General features: G+C 37.6%; 1 protein-coding gene across 3 annotated transcripts in view; it reads left to right on the top strand.

The window, feature by feature from the left end:
* Positions 1–18806, top strand: part of SLIT2 (slit guidance ligand 2) — a 405363-nt gene that overhangs the window by 366541 nt on the left and 20016 nt on the right. For all 3 annotated transcript variants that reach the window (XM_086406326.1, XM_086406325.1, XM_086406327.1), the window contains 4 exons: positions 4272–4365; positions 10724–10861; positions 10967–11207; positions 13431–13561. In XM_086406326.1, coding sequence (XP_086262452.1) covers positions 4272–4365; positions 10724–10861; positions 10967–11207; positions 13431–13561 — 604 coding nt within the window. The remainder of the gene's footprint in view (positions 1–4271; positions 4366–10723; positions 10862–10966; positions 11208–13430; positions 13562–18806) is intronic.

Below are 18806 nucleotides of genomic sequence, written 5' to 3'. Positions count from 1 at the left end.
ATGAGCACTGAAATTTAACCTGTGCCCAACCACATTGCCCTTAACCACTTCAATGGCCTGACTTACCTTTCCCCCAATGCCATGTCAGAGATGTAAAGACCTGCTTATAAGTTAATAGATTACAGCTCACCCTTCCATCCATTCTGTCACCTCACACACTTCATCATTTCATGAGAGGAGGGAGCCCTTGATGATATGATATCAAGAAGGCCTTGGATCATCAAAAAAAAAAAAAAGAAGAAAAGAAACAAATTCAGTTAACTTTCCTTTCCTTTATTCCCCCCCCCCAATTTTTCCACTAACTCAGTACTAGCTCTGACTATACATACCTCAAAAAGAAAAAGTACATAATATTCTCTTAATACTGTGAGGTTTGGGAGAAATAGTTCAGTAGTAGTAATAATTAAAAGCATATGAGTGCATTAGAGTCTTTTGTTTCCATTCTTCTCAGAAATCTAACACAGTGTTCAAATGTCCAGTTTTCCTTTTACAGTTTAGGACTAGGTAAACCTCCCTGCATTTGTCTATGGAGCTTGCTTCATTTCCCATTTTATATTAAGCGTCTATATCTTACCACTGTGAGATGTTATTTGAAAGCTGACTTCCCCCAAATACAGCAGAACACAATGTAATTTGAAGAAATTCAAGAAACAGTTCAATGAAAGCACTTATTTTTAATATTTAAAAAGTGTTTAAGTGATGTTTAAAGGAAAGAACATAAGCTAATTGTTGTTAATGATGAGTGGCTAATCATTAAGTAGAAATTAAAGAGAAAAAATATCTAAAGGTGGAACTCAAAGAAGTTGAATATAGGTCAACAAGATAGAGTTCTTTCCTTAAAAGGCATGAATGTTTCTTTCAACAAATATTATTTTATTATGTCATTATCCCATACCCTAGAGAGATATAAGGACAAATATTGAAAACATGCTGCTCTCAGTGATCTTCCAATCAAAGAAAAGAAGTGAGATAAACACTAATGAATACCCAGTGCATCCAAAGCAGTACAACCCTACAAGCTTACCTTATACGGTTGTCATGAACATTAAGCAACTACATATTTATGCAGTGTTAATTAAAGCAGTCTGATACACAGCATGCATGCATGCTCAGACATGTCCAACTCTTTTTGACCCCGTGGACTGTAGCCCACCATGCTTCTCTGTCCATGGAATTTTCTAGGCAAGAATACTGGAGTGGATTGCCATTTTCCTTCTCCAGGGAATCTTCCCAGTCCAGGAATTGAACTCACGTCTCTTGCATCTCCTGCACTGGCAAGCTCTTTACCACTCTTTACCACTGAGCCACCTGGGAAGCTCCTCCCTGATACACAGCAGTAAGCACTGTTATACATGTTTATTAAGTCAATAAATAAATACACAAAATACATGTGCCTTAAGAGAATCACAAGCAAATATGATATAAAAAATTATTGAAACAAATTGATGTATAATACCATCCTTAATAACATGTAACAGATGGTTGAAAAGATCCAGGAAGATTTCATAAAGAATAGGTTATATAATGGATGAGAAAATTGACAGCAGAACTTATTAAAGTTACTAAGGCAAAAGGAAGCCCCATTAACCCAGGCATAGAGTTGAGATAAATTCATAAAATGGTGAATAGACATAGGTGACAAGAATATAGGGTGGAAGATTGGGCTTTAAAAGTGAGTCAGGCAGTAATGGGAAACAGATAATGCTTTGTATTATTTGTTAGTATTATCATATTTGGTGATACTTAAATGAAGATAAGTCCTTTGGGAGTAACCAGCCAGTTTTACCAGAGTCAAATGTGCAGCTATGTGATGGTCACAATGATCTATCATATACAACTTTAGCAATTAGCATTGCTGTTCTGATGGCTAAAGTAATTAGTATAGTTATTAGTATTGATTAATGTACTGCTATGGATTCTTATGGGCTTCCCAAGTGGCTCATTTGTTAGAATCCACCTGCCAATACAGGAGATGTTGGTTCAGTCCCTGGGTCTGAAAGATCCCCTGGAGAAGGGAATGGATACCCACTCTAGTAATCTTGCCTGGAGAATCCCATGGACAGAGGAGACTGGCAGGCTACAGTCCATGAGGTCACAAAAGAGTCGGACATGATTGAGTGACTAAACAACAACAGCATGCTATTCTTTTAAGATAGATTCCTTATCAAATCATGAAATCTTGATATTGAGGTAGCTTTCACATTTAAGCTGGCATGCTTAGTCTTAAAGCTGTTGTTTAGTTAACAGTTTCTTAGACTGATCTCCTTTCTCACTCCTTTCCACCTTAAGTTTATGGAGAAATACTTAACAGAGAATTAAGGGTTGACTCCTGTTTTCTTCTCTTAGAAATGAAGTTCTTTCTCTATGTTCTGTCTCCAGCTCAGACTTTCTCTACTGGTAGACTGGGAGCTGATTGAGAGCAGAGTCCCTTGCATCCATCCTTGTAAGCCCCAGCATCTAGTCCAGTATCATCTAGTAAATCCTTATGAACTGTGGTTTAGAATGTCTTAATTGGATTGGATTGGATTATATTAGATCACAATGAATAAGAAGTAAAGCATTTCCTCTTATCATTTTTCAAATAACATTATTTGCGTATAAAGTGAAGCATACATAGAATAATATTTAAACTGCCTTAGATATAGACTACTGTAAAGAGTCTGTATCCAACTGGATAGATTTAATTTGAAAACTGACAGCAGTTTCATCACAGTAGCTTGATAGATTACAATGAATACATTCCATCAAGCTGTATCATTTAAAGTAATACTAGTTGAAAGTAAAAAGCTTTAAATAAACCTTGTTTAAAAATAGCTCATCATGTATATGTTGATAAAAATTCTTTGTATCACAGATTCAAAGACACAGAAAGTCTTCCTATAAAAGAAATATATGAGACTTTTAGTGCAATTAGTTCTCTTTAAGAGACAGGGAAAAAACTAATTATATACCACATTGATGTAATTCCAAACTGAGTACATGTATATACTTAAACCATGGGAAAAGATCCTTGAAGTGTAAATGATATACCAAATTTAGTTGTTAGGCAACTATTTCTACCATTTGGCTAAGTATACCTTAGAAGAACAGTCTGTAACAAAGAGATTTGCTTCAGACTCCTGATTTTTTAACCAACGCTGCTTTAAATCTACACACTTTGAACACATAAAAGTTCTAATTGTTTCTTGGAAATGAACAACAGCTGCCTATAGATGTATCGCTTTATTCCTTTATTTACTGCATATAAAATCATTTAAAGGTAAGGTAGAAAAGGAAAGAACTTTTAAATCTTATATCTTTCCCGACAACTTAAAAATCTCACACAATAATCAGGAAAGTGTTCTCACTGAAAATCATATTTGGTCTAATGTGTCTGAAAATAATATATGATTGTATTATTTGTATATGAAGAAATCTCTTTAGAGATAATCAGACATGCAATTCAGCACAGAGAGTCTAGAATCGACATGGTTATGCTTGTAGTTCTTATTTATGGATGACAATTATTCTTTATAAACTAGTTGATGGAAAGAAGCATACATTCTCTATCTTGATTGATTCTCCTTTTGCTGTTTTCTTTCTGTCGTGATGGATGTAGCTGAGGTGTATTCTGTTAAGCTGTTCCAATAAGTCATAAAAAGGAAACAGTCTTTTTTTTTCTGGGCTTATAAGACCTTGGAGACCCTGAAGATTTGAGAATTATTTTTTTTTCAAACATAAAACAACAGAATGAGCCAGATATAAAAGGATACCTACCAAATGATTCTATTTGGTATCTATCAAGCTCAAAAACAGGCACAAATAATCTATGGTCAGGGTAGTGGTTACTTATCCTTGGAGTCAAGCCTCTGGTAAATGATGATGGTAAATGCTGTGTTTTCAGATATGGATGCTGGTTATATGAATGGGTTCAGTCTGTGACCATTTGTTAGCTACTCATTTATCTTTTGAATATATATTATACCTCAATAAAAAGTCCAAATGAAAAAGAATGAATAAAAATGAAAAGCATCCATATTCCCTTTTCCTCCAGTGTACTACATTCTAAAGGGGCTCCTCCTACTCACAGTTTGCAGTAGTTGCGTTGTCCCAAGTCATAGAAGTATTTAGCAGCAGAACCAGCATTTTGGATCTTCTGCTTCCATGCCTTGTGATTTTTTTATTTTTGCCAATCACAAGCTATGCTTACCTCTCAGACCCATGACACAGCCTGCTGGCAGAAAAGCTTTTAACTTTTCTCTATGACCTAATGCCATTTGCCCTGTTAACAGGAGAGTTGTGTGAGGAGAAACTGGACTTCTGTGCCCAGGACTTGAACCCCTGCCAGCATGACTCCAAGTGCATCCTGACGCCAAAGGGATACAAGTAAGTCTGAGGTTGCATTGAAGCTCATGATTGGGGGAGGAGGGCCTTTCTTCTTTTATTTATTTAGGTATTTATTATTTATTTGGCTACACCAGGTCTTAGTTGCGGCATGCATGATCTTTGATCTTTGTTGCAGAATGTGGGATCTAGGTCCCTGACCAGGGATTGAACCTGGGCTCTCTGCATTGATAACTCCGAGTCTTAGCCACTGGGCCACCAGGGAAGTCCCAAGGATGGCCTTTGTTTAAGGAACCCTCTTCTTTCAGGGTCTAGCTTCACACCTTTGCTCAGGATTTATAGGGCATTTTCCCCAGGGTTATTGGCATTCTTATAAGTGTTTATATGACCTTTTTTTAGTACACCAAAGAGTTTCCTTTTGTTCTGTGACTTTTCAAGGGAAATTTTGTATGAAATAAAAGGGCCTTTGAATGTGTGTGTCTGTGTTTAATCACTCAGTCATGTTGGACTCTTTGCAACCCCATGGACTGTAGCCCACCAGGCTCCTCTGTCCATGGAATTTTTCATGCAAGAATACTGGAGTGGGTTGCCATTTCCTATTCCAGGGGATCTTCCCAACCCAGGGACTGAACACACATCTCTTAAGTCTCCTGCAATGGTAGGTGAATTCTTTACCACTGGGCCATCTGGGAAGCCCAAAGTAGCCTTTACTTCAGTTCAGTTCAGTCGCTCAGTCGTGTCTGACTCTTTGCGACCCTATGGACTAGAGCACGCCAGGCCTCCCTATCCATCACTGGAGTTTACTCAAACTCATGCCCACTGAGTCAGTGATGCCACCCAACCATCTCATCCTCTGTCGTCCCCTTCTCCTGCCTTCAAACTTTCCCAGCATCAGGGTCTTTTCAAATGAGTCAGCTGTTCGCATCAGGTGGCCAAAGTATTGGAGTTTCAGCTTCAAGCATCAGTCCTTCCAATGAATATTCAGGACTGAGTTCCTTTAGGATGGACTGGTCGGATCTCCTTGCAGCCCAAGGGACTCTTCAAGAGTCTTCTCCAACACCACAGTTCAAAAGCATCAATTTTTTGGTGCTCAGCTTTCTTTATAGTTCAATTCTCACATCCATCCAAAATAGCCTTTGGCTGTGTTTAATTAAATTCATTTGAGACCCAATAGTGAAAGTCGCCCAGCTGTGCCCAATTCTTTGCAACCCAATGGACTACACAGTCCATGGAATTCTCCAGACCAGAATATTGAAGTGGGTAGCTGTTCCCTTCTCCAGGGAATCTTCCCAACCCAAGGATCAAACCCAGGTCTCCCACATTGCAGGCAGATTCTTTACCAGCTGAGCCACCAGAGAATCCCAAATAAATTCATAATATCTACTAGATGCGTTGTTACCTGAATGGAAGTCATGTTTGGTAAAATAAGAAGTTTAAATTAATGTAACTGAGTATGTTTTGGTCTGCAATAATACTTTAACTACCCAAATGGAGGAAGGCAGAGTGACCTATGTCCCAGGTCGCCTTGGTACAGTCCGTTTATGTCTGTTGTCTCTAATTAATATTTAGTTAATTAGTGTTGACACTAATTAATATTTAGTGTCTCCTTCACTCATGTGCATGTTTTGTGGGATGATAAAGCATCCAGTCATGCCAGCTAGCAATCTTCCTGAAATATATTTGGTATCAAATGAAATTATTCCTTTGCCACAATTCCGTAATATTTTTGTTTGTTTGTTTTTTGGGTGTATTTTTTTTTTCATTTTCCCCTAAACTTATTTATTTTTAATTGAAGGAAAATTGTGCTGGTCTCTGCCATGCATGACCATGAGTCAGCCACAGGTATACATGTGTCCCCTCCCTGTTGAACCTCCCTCCCACCTCCTACCCTTTTCCAGCCTTCTAGGATGTTATAGAGCCCTGGTTTGAGCTCCCTGAGTCATACAGCAAACTCCCATTGGTTATCTATTTTACACATGGAAGCATGTACACTGTCATGTGTAGAATTCTGTAATATTTTAAGGGTCTATCAACAGCAATTTCTTTTTAGACAGGCAGTAGTTTAGAAATCATCCTGTAGGTATCCTTTATTTTAAACATGAGGAAACCATGACCCAGAGAGGTCCATGTCTGTCCAGAGGTCTCAGTGTTACTCAGTGGTACAGCTGGAGCTGCATTTTATACTTCCCAGTTGGGTGATTTTCTACTACAGGTTACCTCTGAGAAGTTTTACACTTTATCACCACGGCAGGTTGTTTGTTACAGAAGGTAAACTGGATTCTCAGAAATGATACTGTAGGCTCAGGTTGAGTTGTGCCTACAGGAGACAACTAGCAAATAGCAATACTTGTTCTTTATTTTTTAATTTTTTTATTTTAATTGGAGGCTAATTACTTTGCAACATTGTAGTGGTTTTGCCATACATTTACATGAATCAGCCATGGGTGTACATGTGTTCCCATCCTGAACCCCCCTCCCACCTCCCTCCCCATCCCATCCCTCTGGGTCATCCCAGTGCACTTGTTTCTTTCTTTTTTTTTTTTTAATTTTATTTTATTTTTAAACTTTACATAATTGTATTAGTTTTGCCAAATATCAAAATGAATCCACCACAGGTATACATGTGTTCCCCATCCTGAGCCCTCCTCCCTCCTCCCTCCCCATACCATCCCTCTGGGTCGTCCCAGTGCTCTAGCCCCAAGCATCCAGTATCGTGCATCGAACCTGGACTGGCATCTCATTTCATACATGATATTTTACATGTTTCAATGCCACTTGTTTCTTTACCCAGTATTTATTGAGCATCTGCCATGGGTCAGGGCATGTGCTAATATTGCCATCTTTTGGTTTTATGGAGCTTTATGGCTATTTACTCTCTCATACTCAAGCTTAGTTGCCATAAGATTCAGAGAATTAAAAATTACTCAGATCAGGAACAGTTTTATAAGAATAGGTGGATTAGAGCTGGGACTAACATATTAATAATTGTCAACAGATTATTGAATATTCCAAGTTGAATGGGAGATGGGGTTGTATCACCTGACCCCTACTGCCTTTCGAAGATCAATCTGAATAAAATATTTATTCTCGTTTCATTTAGAGAATATTTCAATTCAATTTGGTTTAAAATTCATTATTTTAGAATATACAGTTGCAGCACCTGTTCATTTTATTTGATGCTTTTTTTAAAGAAAATATATTTGATTCTACTTTTCATTATATTTTACTTTCCAACCGTATGTGGTAAAAACAAAAGTCTTATTGAAATCTTTATTTTATACAAAATCCTGCATTGCATTTTGTTCTTCCAAATACATAGGTATATTATTTTAGCTCTTACTGTCTTTGATCTCCCCGTAATGAATTTGGCAAATTGAACTTCCATCATTTACATAACAAATATTATCATTTCTTAGAGAAATTAATCAGTAGAGCAGATGGTTTTCCGGAAGGACTTATCTGCTGGACAGGTTTCACAAAGCTTTGTGAATTGTAATTACAAGATAAACTGTTAGTCAAACTTAATGGAAACCATTCAAAAATAAGTTCATCTTCAAAAAGACTAACCCTTAGTTTAGTATCTTCAATTACTATCAATTACATTGCATGCTCCTTATAGTGCATTTTACTGGATTATACATTAACTGATTTGGGAATGCATTGTTTTCAGCAGTAATTGTGAGTTTGTATGTAGTTTAGCAGGAAACAGGATAAATCATAGTGTTTGCTATTACTCCCATATTATAAATAATTGCACATTGTGGGAAAGGAAGTTGCAAAAATGTAAGTGAACTTAGAAACCAAAATTATATGAAGCTGCTAAAGAAAATTTCTACCAACAAATATTGTTTGGAAAAATTGTCCTGTTCCTTGAACTACATTTTCTTATTACTAAGCTAATAGAGCTGGGTTTAGTTCTCTTGCTTTATTCTATACCTCATAAATCTCCTAAATTGCTTTGAGATATTTTTAGACTATGATATGCCTTAAGTAGAATTTTCAAGCATACATCTTACTTAGTCAGCTTTGGGGCTTCTAAACGATATATTTTATAGTCTTTGCTTTCTTCCTTGTTCCTTGTCAGATAATAGAGTTCAGAGAATGTGATACATTTTATTGATAATACAAACTTTAAGGAACCCATAATTAAATATTTTCTTCCTGTTTTGAAACTCTGCCTGAGAAGTCAAAGAAAGGCCAAAATGTTGGTCATGATGTGACTCTAAGTTCTAATGGGCTTGAAAAATAGTCTCTGTCGAGAAAAGAATATAAAATAGCTCTTAGACAGCCTCTTTGGTGCATATGTGGTTCTCTTATCTTTTACTTTGATTTCTCTTCTCAGATAAATAATTCAGAGTGTTTCAAAGCATTTCTTCTTCTTTTAATGCTCTGTACTTGAGCAGCTCTGCTCACATTAACATTGATGGAAGCCCTTTTCTCAGGCCTTGTCCATCTAGTTGAGAATGTCTATGACCATTTAGAATCCATTTAACTTCAGGCTTGTTTACTTTGCTTTGTTATGATTTAGCACTAAAACCACTGGCTCTAGAGCCAGCACGCTTATGCAGTGAGCTCATTTGATTTCTTAATTCATACATGCAAGACTGTCTGTGGTGCCCTTAGACAGTATATACTCTCATTTATTTTAATTCATCAGTTCTCCAGTAACTCCTAAATCCTGATTTTGCATTTTCAGGCAAAACCTTTGGCATTCAATAATATTCACATTCACTAGAGTGTTTTTAACTATCCTCATTCACTTACATCTTAATGGCTTTGAAGTAGAAAAGTAAATAATTAGTACAGTCTAAACCATGAAGATTTTTTTTAGAATTATAAAGACTTACCTAGAATTATTTTTTAAAACCTATCATTTATTGATCATTCATTATATATAAAATGCTATGCAAATTATTTTGTAGATAATGTTTTTATTTAAACTTTTAACAAACACCTGTGAGATGGAAATTACTATATATGTGTTATAGATGGGAGGAAGACATAGATTAAGCAATGTAGTCAAGATTACATACACTTCACAATGAAACCAAAATATGAACACAGCTCTGCCTATTTGCAAAGTCCAAATACTATTAGGCTAAAATAATTTCCTGGTTGTTGTTTTTTTTTTAAGTCAGTAAACCCTTTCTTAAACTCCAAACAGAGATACTCATGGAAGCCAATGTGTAAAACTAATGAATCACAGCAGTAAAGTGTTGTTGGGTGGCGGAGTTCAGAGGGAAGCTGCCAGAAGCCCCCTCCCTATTTATGGCTATATCTGTAGGAGCTCCAATAGCTTCACAAAGCATAGTTTAATAATCGCTGCACGTGCCATATTGCTTTTCTCTGAGCACCTTTAAAGTACTGTGTCTTGGTGTCATAGATAGAATTCCAATGGTCAGCACTGATGAAAAAGTTTTTAAAGGGAACACCGAGTAACTAATTTAACAGCATAGGACTATGGTTAGAAATTCAGGCTTTCTTATCAGATTGCTTGGGTTCAGTTCCTGACTGTGGCACACAAGTTGGATGTCCTTGGGCAAGGCACTTAATCAGTTTGTGCCTTGTTTCCTCACTTGTAGCAAGGAGTCATGGTATCACCAATGTCACATGACTGTGGAGAGAATTCAGTGAATCCACATATGAAAAAGTGACTAGAACAGGGCTTGAAGCAATATGCTCAAAGAACTTCAGCTGTATTATCCCTGGTTCTTCACCAGCTGTGCAGCCACACATCCCTCTGCCCCACACCACCAAAGTGAACAGTCTGAAAAGCTGTCTACGGTTGGGTCCCAGGAATTTAGTATCACCTTCCCTGCTCTACCCAGTTAGGTCAGCCCCCATTCTGGCCTAACAGGAGTCTGGATTCATGGTGAATTAGAGAATATCTAATGCTATTATGTTTGCTTTTCATAAAATTATATTTTACTCTAATGCATCCAGTCTCTATTGGAAAATTAAAAATTTTAATTATTCTTAAAAATTTACTTAAGATTCTTAATAAGTTTTACAACACAACACTTTTATCATGTCAGTACTCAGATGAATTAGCTGGAAATAGAGGATACCATAGCCAAATAGAGTGAGGGAAGAAGAGAGGAAGGGAGGGGAAGAGGAAAGAATGAACCCCGGTGCAATTAGCCTAATCTTATTTGGATTGTGGAGGCATACTGTCATCTGAGAGGGGAAATTGCTGTTCCTCTGAGAGATCACAGTGAGAAAGCATGGAAAGCTTTGCAGATCAGTACTGTTTTCCAGGCATCTGTTAATGTTTAGGCTTTATGAGCCTGTTCTAAATATGTTCTTTCAAAGGCAGTACCAGTTTCCTAGAGGAAATGCAACTGTTGTGCTCATTTTGGCTCACTTAGGTTTAAAACTGTTTACCTGCTTGTTCAAACAGATGTGACTGCACTCCAGGATACATAGGCGAACATTGTGACATTGACTTCGATGACTGCCAAGATAACAAGTGTAAGAACGGAGCCCACTGCACCGATGCAGTGAACGGTTACACATGCACCTGTCCTGAAGGCTACAGGTAAAAGTGCAAGTGAATATTTGTATTTAAAGTATTATAGGACTCAGTTCATATTGGCAATTAAGTAACATCTAATCAATGTATTTTTTTCTGTTCATTCTTCAGTGGCTTGTTTTGTGAATTTTCTCCACCTATGGTTCTCCCTCGTACCAGCCCCTGTGATAATTTTGATTGTCAGAATGGAGCTCAATGCATCATCAGGATCAATGAGCCAATATGCCAGTGTTTGCCTGGCTACCAGGGAGAAAAGTGTGAAAAACTGGTCAGTGTGAATTTTGTAAACAAAGAGTCTTATCTTCAGATCCCTTCCGCCAAGGTCCGGCCTCAAACAAACATCACTCTTCAGGTAAGGTTCCCCCACTACCAAGAGCTGATCTCATCTGAAATCAGCTCAGATTCCAAGCATAAATGTGCATGGCGGTTTCTGAGTGATGTTATTTCTTAAACGGACAGTTACATACTGCATAGCACAATGACAGATAATGCTACTTGTGGGAAAAGTTCCTGTTAGTCTCTCTAATATTTCTTTCTGTCAAACCTAAATGGACACCAGGTATTTGTATTCGCTACTTGATCACATAAAATACACACACACACACACACACTCACACACACACACACACTCACACACTCACACTGAGAAAGAGAGCAGCAAAATATCTTTGCTTTGTGCTTAGGTAATGGCTTACCATGTGGCACTAGTGGGAAAGAACCCTCCTGCCAATGCTGGGTATGTAAGAGATGTGGGTTCGATCCCTGGGTGGGGAGGATCCCCTGGAGGAGGGAATGACGACCCCTCCATTATTCTTGCCTGACAATCCCATGGACAGAGAAGTCCGGCAGGCTATAGTCCACAGGGTCGCGAAGAGTCAGACACAGCTGAAGTGACTTAGCATGCAGACATGCACAATGCCACTTGATTCATTTATTTCTGTGGCTCTGCAGTTCAGGTTTTATACACTGCGAGGGTGGGCGGAGTGGGGAGCTTTCCTTAGGAAATATGCAGCTGACAAGAGTACAAATGAGACAGAAAACACTTTGACAGAATATTCAGCCAAGTGTCATTTAGCTTCCACTTGAATTTACAAATTCAAATTTTAAGTCTTTCCACCAAGTCACCATTTACCTTTGAGCAAGTCATTCAGACCCCTATAGACAAGGTTAGGCTAGATTGCTGCTGCTGCTAAGTCACTTCAGTCGTGTCCAACTCTGTGCGACCCCATAGACAGCAGCCCACCAGGCTCCCCCGTCCCTGGGATTCTCCAGGCAAGAACACTGGAGTGGGCTGCCATTTCCTTCTCCAATGCATGAAAGTGAAAAGGGAAAGTGAAGTCTCTCAGTCGTGTCCGACCCTCAGCGACCCCATGGACTGCAGCCTTCCAGGCTCCTCCATCCATGGAATTTTCCAGGCAAGAGTACTGGAGTGGGGTGCCATTGCTTCTCCGTAGGCTAGATTAGGGGTCATAAATTTACATAGGGCAGATTGCGGCTGCATGTTTGTTTTATCTGTTCAGCAAGATATTTCAATATATTTTGAATTCAAATGTGTTTAGCCAAATTCCTATGACCGCATTCCTTATTTGTTTTACCCTGGCACTCTAGCAAGGGGGCAAGGCATATTGAGAAGTCATGAGGAATGGGACCCCGGAAGGCAGGCTGATGTTCTTTAAAAAGCCTGCCTCCCTAATTTCCAGCCATTTTCCACCCAAGTTGTTATGAGAAGTACCCAGTGGTGTTTGGGCTTAAGTCCTAACTTTTCCTGGTCCTTGAAAACCCTGAGAAAATCAGAAAGCAGAATAAATACAAAGATTTCCCCCAATCATTGCATAATTTAACATGCAACATGAAAATCCATTGTGCTCAATACAGTTGCATTTCACATATGCCATAAAAAAAAAAAAAATCCATAACAGGAGCAAAAAGAGCAGATAAGTGAAAATCTCCCACAAAGGAAATTCTAAGCACATTCAGTAATGTTAAGAGTTTCTTTTTCTTTTTTTTTTTTTCTTTTGGGACTGGCTTCCTTTTTTAAATTTATTTATTTTTTAATTGAAGCATATTAAGTGTTTCTTATTATTCTTTTTAACAGAAAAGAAATGTGATCATTTTATTCCTGATTAGATTTTATCATTGTTGGCTGAGACAATACAGCTTAATATATAAGAGGGGAAACTTGATTCACATTAGGCACTGTGAACTTGATATGGAAAATATATTTCAATTTTAATTTTCTGAAGTATAAGTTGTGTAATGTCCTTATTTTTGCATATGTCATTGGACATGAGTCTTTAATCTTTAACATTGCTAATATGCATGGAAAGAGAGTAAATATGTGTTTATGAATGTAGAAAAACATTTTGAAGGTCTTTATGAAGTTATTTATAACAAAGTAATCCAGGAACAGGTCATCTTTCAAGTAATCATTTCAGTGTATATTAGTATTTTCTCAGAGCCGTAAAGAAGAAATAAACTAGACTAAAAGCTCTTCACTAGGAAGTCTTGTTTCTTCTTAATGAAGTGTGTATGAACAACTGTTCATCCTACTAATGTCAAGGCTACTTCCCACCAGATCGCCACAGATGAAGACAGTGGAATCCTCCTGTATAAGGGTGATAAAGACCATATTGCTGTAGAACTCTACCGAGGACGTGTTCGTGCCAGCTATGACACCGGCTCCCACCCGGCTTCTGCCATTTACAGGTGAGGATCTCTCAGTTACTGGGTGAAAACAGTTGCTTAATGCAGAACTGCTTCTCTTCTATTATTGTGTTATGGGGAGGGAAGGAACAATTTGACTACAGCAGACTTTGTAAGCATATTAGAGGCCTGGCAATAACAGATAGCATACTCAAGCTGGATAATTGAGGAAGGATTTATTAGATGACTATTTACAAAGATTATTTGGGACAGTGGAGTGATCTGAAGTTAGTAACTCGGAATATTGCTCCTGCCCATGGGCTTGAAGGAAAGAGGGGAGACAGCAGTTATGGAAGTCAATGCTAAGAAAAGGAATTGTGGAGAGGACTGCCTGACAGAAAGAAGCAGCTCCACCTTCAATGGAGGAATGCTGTCAAGCCTCAGGGAAGGAATCAGGGTTTTAAATACTCGATTTCCCAACAACCTCCTGCTCATGCTTCTCTCTGGCCAGTCAGATGCCAGAAAACATCAGACCACCCACTGATCTCGGTAATGTAGCTCACACGTGAGCCTCTCAGGGCTCAGTGCAGGGAGAAGATGGATGGAGAGTAGTTCTAGAGAAAGAAATGCAGGATACCCAGCACAGGGAAAAATTTAAAGTTACTATTCATGCAATCTGTATTTATTGAACACTTGATGTGTGCAAGGCACAGTTCTAAGCTTTCAGCAACAAAGTTCCTGCCCTTAAGAAGCTTACACATAAGAAGCCAATGGACACCTCCAAGATGTATAATCGTATCATTCATTTTGGAAGTTTCTAATAACATAATGAATTGATGATATACTGAATGCGGTAATAATATACTGATATGTGGATGAGGGAGGATACACTGCTCAAAGTACGCTTTTTGCATAACCTTCAGAGCCCCTCCTTTGGGTCTCAACACCAATCATTTGGCAGACAAGTTACCTAGTTATCGAATTTATTTCTTCACATGTATAAATAACTGCCACCATTTAGAGCAGGGTCACAAATTCAGAGGCAGTCAGTTTTTCCAGGTGATAACTTAAATGAACTGAGTGGGCTAATTGCAAGCAAATGATATGTGCTCTCATTCTTTTATTCTTGAAAAGATTCTAACTTTTTAGAGAAGCATTTCTGGGTTACAAATAGCCTTGGTGTTGGCACCATAATAGGAATGGTTGTAAGCAGAGTGAACTAAAAGCAAATCTTTGTCAAAACAGGACTAGACCTCTTCTACTCAGGTCTCCCTGAATGCTGCCATGTGAAAATGTGGACCCAGGTTTTGGCAGAACTTCTGATTTTTCAAGAAAAAAATTGACACTTTAAATATAAAGTTTTCCTTCCTTAAATATGATTCACATTTTTTAAATGCCATTTGTGGCAAACAAAACACATTTGTAAACCAAACACACTGGGCACCAAGTTTGTGGGCATTGACTGAGACAAAAAATGGAGATGCTGTTCTCTGTGTTACTGACATCATGCTTATATATTTTCCATGTGCTTCACATGTTATTTAATCTTTCACAATGGTTCTGGGAAATTAGATGCCAATTGTAGCCATGAATGGAATTCAATAAGTCCTTTTCGTGGTAAGCTAATCCGCTTGGGAATATTTAGAGCCTGGAAACAAACATAATTATTGGTTTCCAAGTAGATTACAATAGTTACTTCATCTCTAAATGGTGGTGAATTAGTGCCAATATTTTCAATGCTGCTAGATCTTAAATTTTATAGCCTCAATTTGTTTCAGCTCCTAAAAAGATTTCAGAATATTGATTTTATGGTTCATTTTTGGTGTTTTGTATGTCTTATTTTATGCAATGAAACAGCATCGAACTCTCAGAAACTATAGTAAAAGTTCTTGGAGCTGGCTTATTAAAGCTAGTGTTCACATAAAATATACTTAAAATGCTTCTAGATGAGTTGTAAAAACCCAAGCGATTATATCCAAATGAGGACTTACTCTAAAGAGCTTATTATGAGTTTATGTTCATTACTATTTTTGCTTAACAATAGAGTATACCTTGTAACATCTATAAAAAAAGAATAGTATCATATCACACACTTTTTGTTATGAACCAGAAGTAGAGGTTTCTGCTTGAAGATCATCTAATAGAGACATCTGTTATGAGGGCCAGGGAAAACATAACATTTGTTTATTTCTTGCTCTTAAGTTTATGTCAAAACAATCAACAAAGGTTATTGCATTATTTTTAAGTAAAAGAAAAGAAGCAACAGTCACCAAGAATTTGAATGGAGAGATCATACATAGATTGATTTATTGATTTATTTATATAGATAATGTACATATATATATATGAATATAGTAGTATTCCAAATAAGTTGGAAAAAGTTCCTGTGACATAGACACTATTAACAACATTAAATTATTTCAATACCTTAGGAGAATCTAGTCTTTGACGAGTAATAATCATAGTGTGAGAGTTGGACTATAAAGAAAGCTGAGCGCCTAAGAATTGATGCTTTTGAACTGTGGTGTTGGAGAAGACTCTTGAGAGTCCCTTGGACTGCAAGGAGATCCAACCAGTCCATTCTGAAGGAGATCAGCCCTGGGATTTCTTTGGAAGGAATGATGCTAAAGCTGAAACTCCAGTACTTTGGCCACCTCATGCGAAGAGTTGACTCATTGGAAAAGACTCTGATTCTGGGAGGGATTGGGGGCAGGAGGAGAAGGGGACGACAGAGGATGAGATGGCTGGATGGCATCACCGACTCAATGGACATGAATTTGAGTAAGCTCCAGGAGCTGGTAATGGGCAGAGAAGCCTGGTGTGCTACAGTCCATGGGGTCACAAAGAGTTAGACATGACTGAGCGACTGAACTGAACTGAACTAAATCATAGTGACTAAGACGTGTTCAGATCTAGGCTTGTTCAATTACTATATATAAACTGTAGCAAGGTATTTAATTTTTCTGTTCTTCAGAATTCATAATATTAATTTTTCTGTGCTTTAGAATTCATATCTGTAAGTAATAATATAGTACGTACCCCATAAAGTCTCTTTGAGGATTTGATTCTACACTTAGCTCTGTCCTCACTCTTACCTTACTTTATCTTCATTATCATCTCCCTTCTAACAATAGAGGAAAATCTTTCTGGTGTCTATTCCTGGAGTGCAGCAAGAGTTAAAAGTGCATCCTCTATCCTCAGATATTAACTCTAGAAGTATATCATGTTTTTTACTTCTGTGAAGGGCAATTTGGAAATAGCTTTCCCACTTCTGGGAATTTATCCCAAAGATATACCTAGACACATAGAAATGATGTATGCACAAGGTAATTCACTGTCGTGTTGGTTCTAAAAACAAAAGTTAGGAAACAACCCAAGTTTCTGTGGGCAGCCACACAATGGAATATACTATAAAAGGAAAAAGGAATAAGGGAGGGAAAGAGAGGATGAGAAAGTTCTCTATGTAGGATATTGAAAAATTTCCAAGGTCTGTTGCTCAGTTCAAAAGAAAAAAGTGTAGAGAGCTGTGTCAAAACAAAGTAAGGTAGAGAGGAGTGTCTTTGTGTTTTTATTTTCATGTACTTTCATAAAGAAAAAACTAGGGATAGAGAGGAAAGAATGTGATGGAGTCACAACTGGTGTATAAGTACAATTTGATATAAAATTCTGATTTTTGAACCATTTGAATATCATTACAACTCAAAACCAAGATTGAAGTAATGGAAAAGAACAGGTATTCTAAAGACAGTCTGCCTTGATTCAAGTCCCAGATTTGCTATTAACTGTGTGTCTTGGTCAAATTCTGGTCCTCACCTGATAAATGGAGATAATAAATCATAGTTTCATCTTTGTAGGACTGTAGTAAAAATTTTGTGATTTGATACATGTGAAGTATTTATAATGCATACCAAATAATAAGTGATGATAGCTGTTGGGATCATAAGTTCAGAATGTCCAGAACTAACTTCATTTCCTTTGCTTCACCCTGGTACATTCCTAATTTCATTGAGAGGCATCACCATCTTCTTGGTCATTGTAGGTGTAATGAATTATTCTTAATCTCTTTCTTTCTTTCACCTTCAACTTGAAATTTGTCCAAAGTCCTATTTCTGGTCCTACTAATTTTCTAACGTTTATTTAAATGCCTCTGTCCTTGCTCAGGCCTTCTAAGAATATGCACTCTGATAAAAAGTGCCACATCTCCATCATTACAGCAAAGCCCATCAATAATACTGTTGCCATCAGCTTTCACCTAAGGGGCTTAATAAATATTTTCTTTGGTTGAATTAAATTTTCAAATCTTGATGTGTTTCCACTTTATATAACTTTATTAAATATACATTATACAATGTTTTAAAAGGGAATGTTTTTACATATCCTTACCTCGGAGAATTTGAGTTCAGTTAATTGCATGATTTTATGTTATATGAAATATACCTTGGTAAGACTTTGTTTCCCAAATTATGCATTGTTTAATGTGCTCTTGGAGCATCACATATGGGAATAATTTTGTACACCAGGCACATTCAATTACCTAGTTAATTTTCTACATTAATGGGAATGGATTTTGTTTATTTTAGTAAGATGAAATCTGTTGAATTAGGGGAAATGGGCATCCATTAATATTATTTCTATTGTAGTGTATTTGGGGTTTAAAATTTTTGATCTTAGATGTCAATTATTGTCCCAAATGAATCGACATGAGAACCATTATTTCATGGAAATACGTTTAGAGGTAGTACTTGACAAGTTGTAAGTGTGTTTAAGAAAACCAGAATGTAGTACTGGTTTCTTTTCCAGTAGAACGAAAATGGTGTTCACTTCCTCACTGTATTTCTTACATGATTTCCGTAGACGTGTGTACTGTTAACAGGGCCTGCATGCGTGCACGGGTGTGTGGGGCAATTGTTTTCACATAGACTGCACCGCAGTCACCTGGAAGGTATGTTAAAATGCAGAGTACTGGGCTCCGCCCTCTAGTTTGTGATTCTGATCCCAGGTGAGCCTCAGTTTTCTTTTCGTTTGCATCTGACCAGGCACCACAACGTGAAAACCACTTGTGTGAAAGTAATACATCTGAGCTGAGCTCTGAGAGCTGATGGTGTGCATTGCTCCTCTTGTCCAGGTTTCAAGACTTCATAGTTGATGTCAGCCTTGTCGGGAATATTTTCCACCACAGTAATCACCAGATGCTACAATTCCAGACTCATTCTGTTTTTCAGAGAGCCAGTTATTAAATATTAGCCTGCACCCTGCTAAGAGAGCTGATCAGCAGCAACAAAGAGGCCGTAAGCAGCCCAACAAATGG

The sequence above is a fragment of the Bos grunniens genome, chromosome 6, assembly GCF_055505025.1.
Source record: "Bos grunniens cultivar Pamir isolate PY7600 chromosome 6, Bosgru_T2T1.0, whole genome shotgun sequence".
NCBI lineage: Eukaryota > Metazoa > Chordata > Mammalia > Artiodactyla > Bovidae > Bos > Bos grunniens.
The sequence above is the reverse complement of the archived record's forward strand: the minus strand, read 5'-3'. Positions and strand labels throughout refer to the sequence as shown.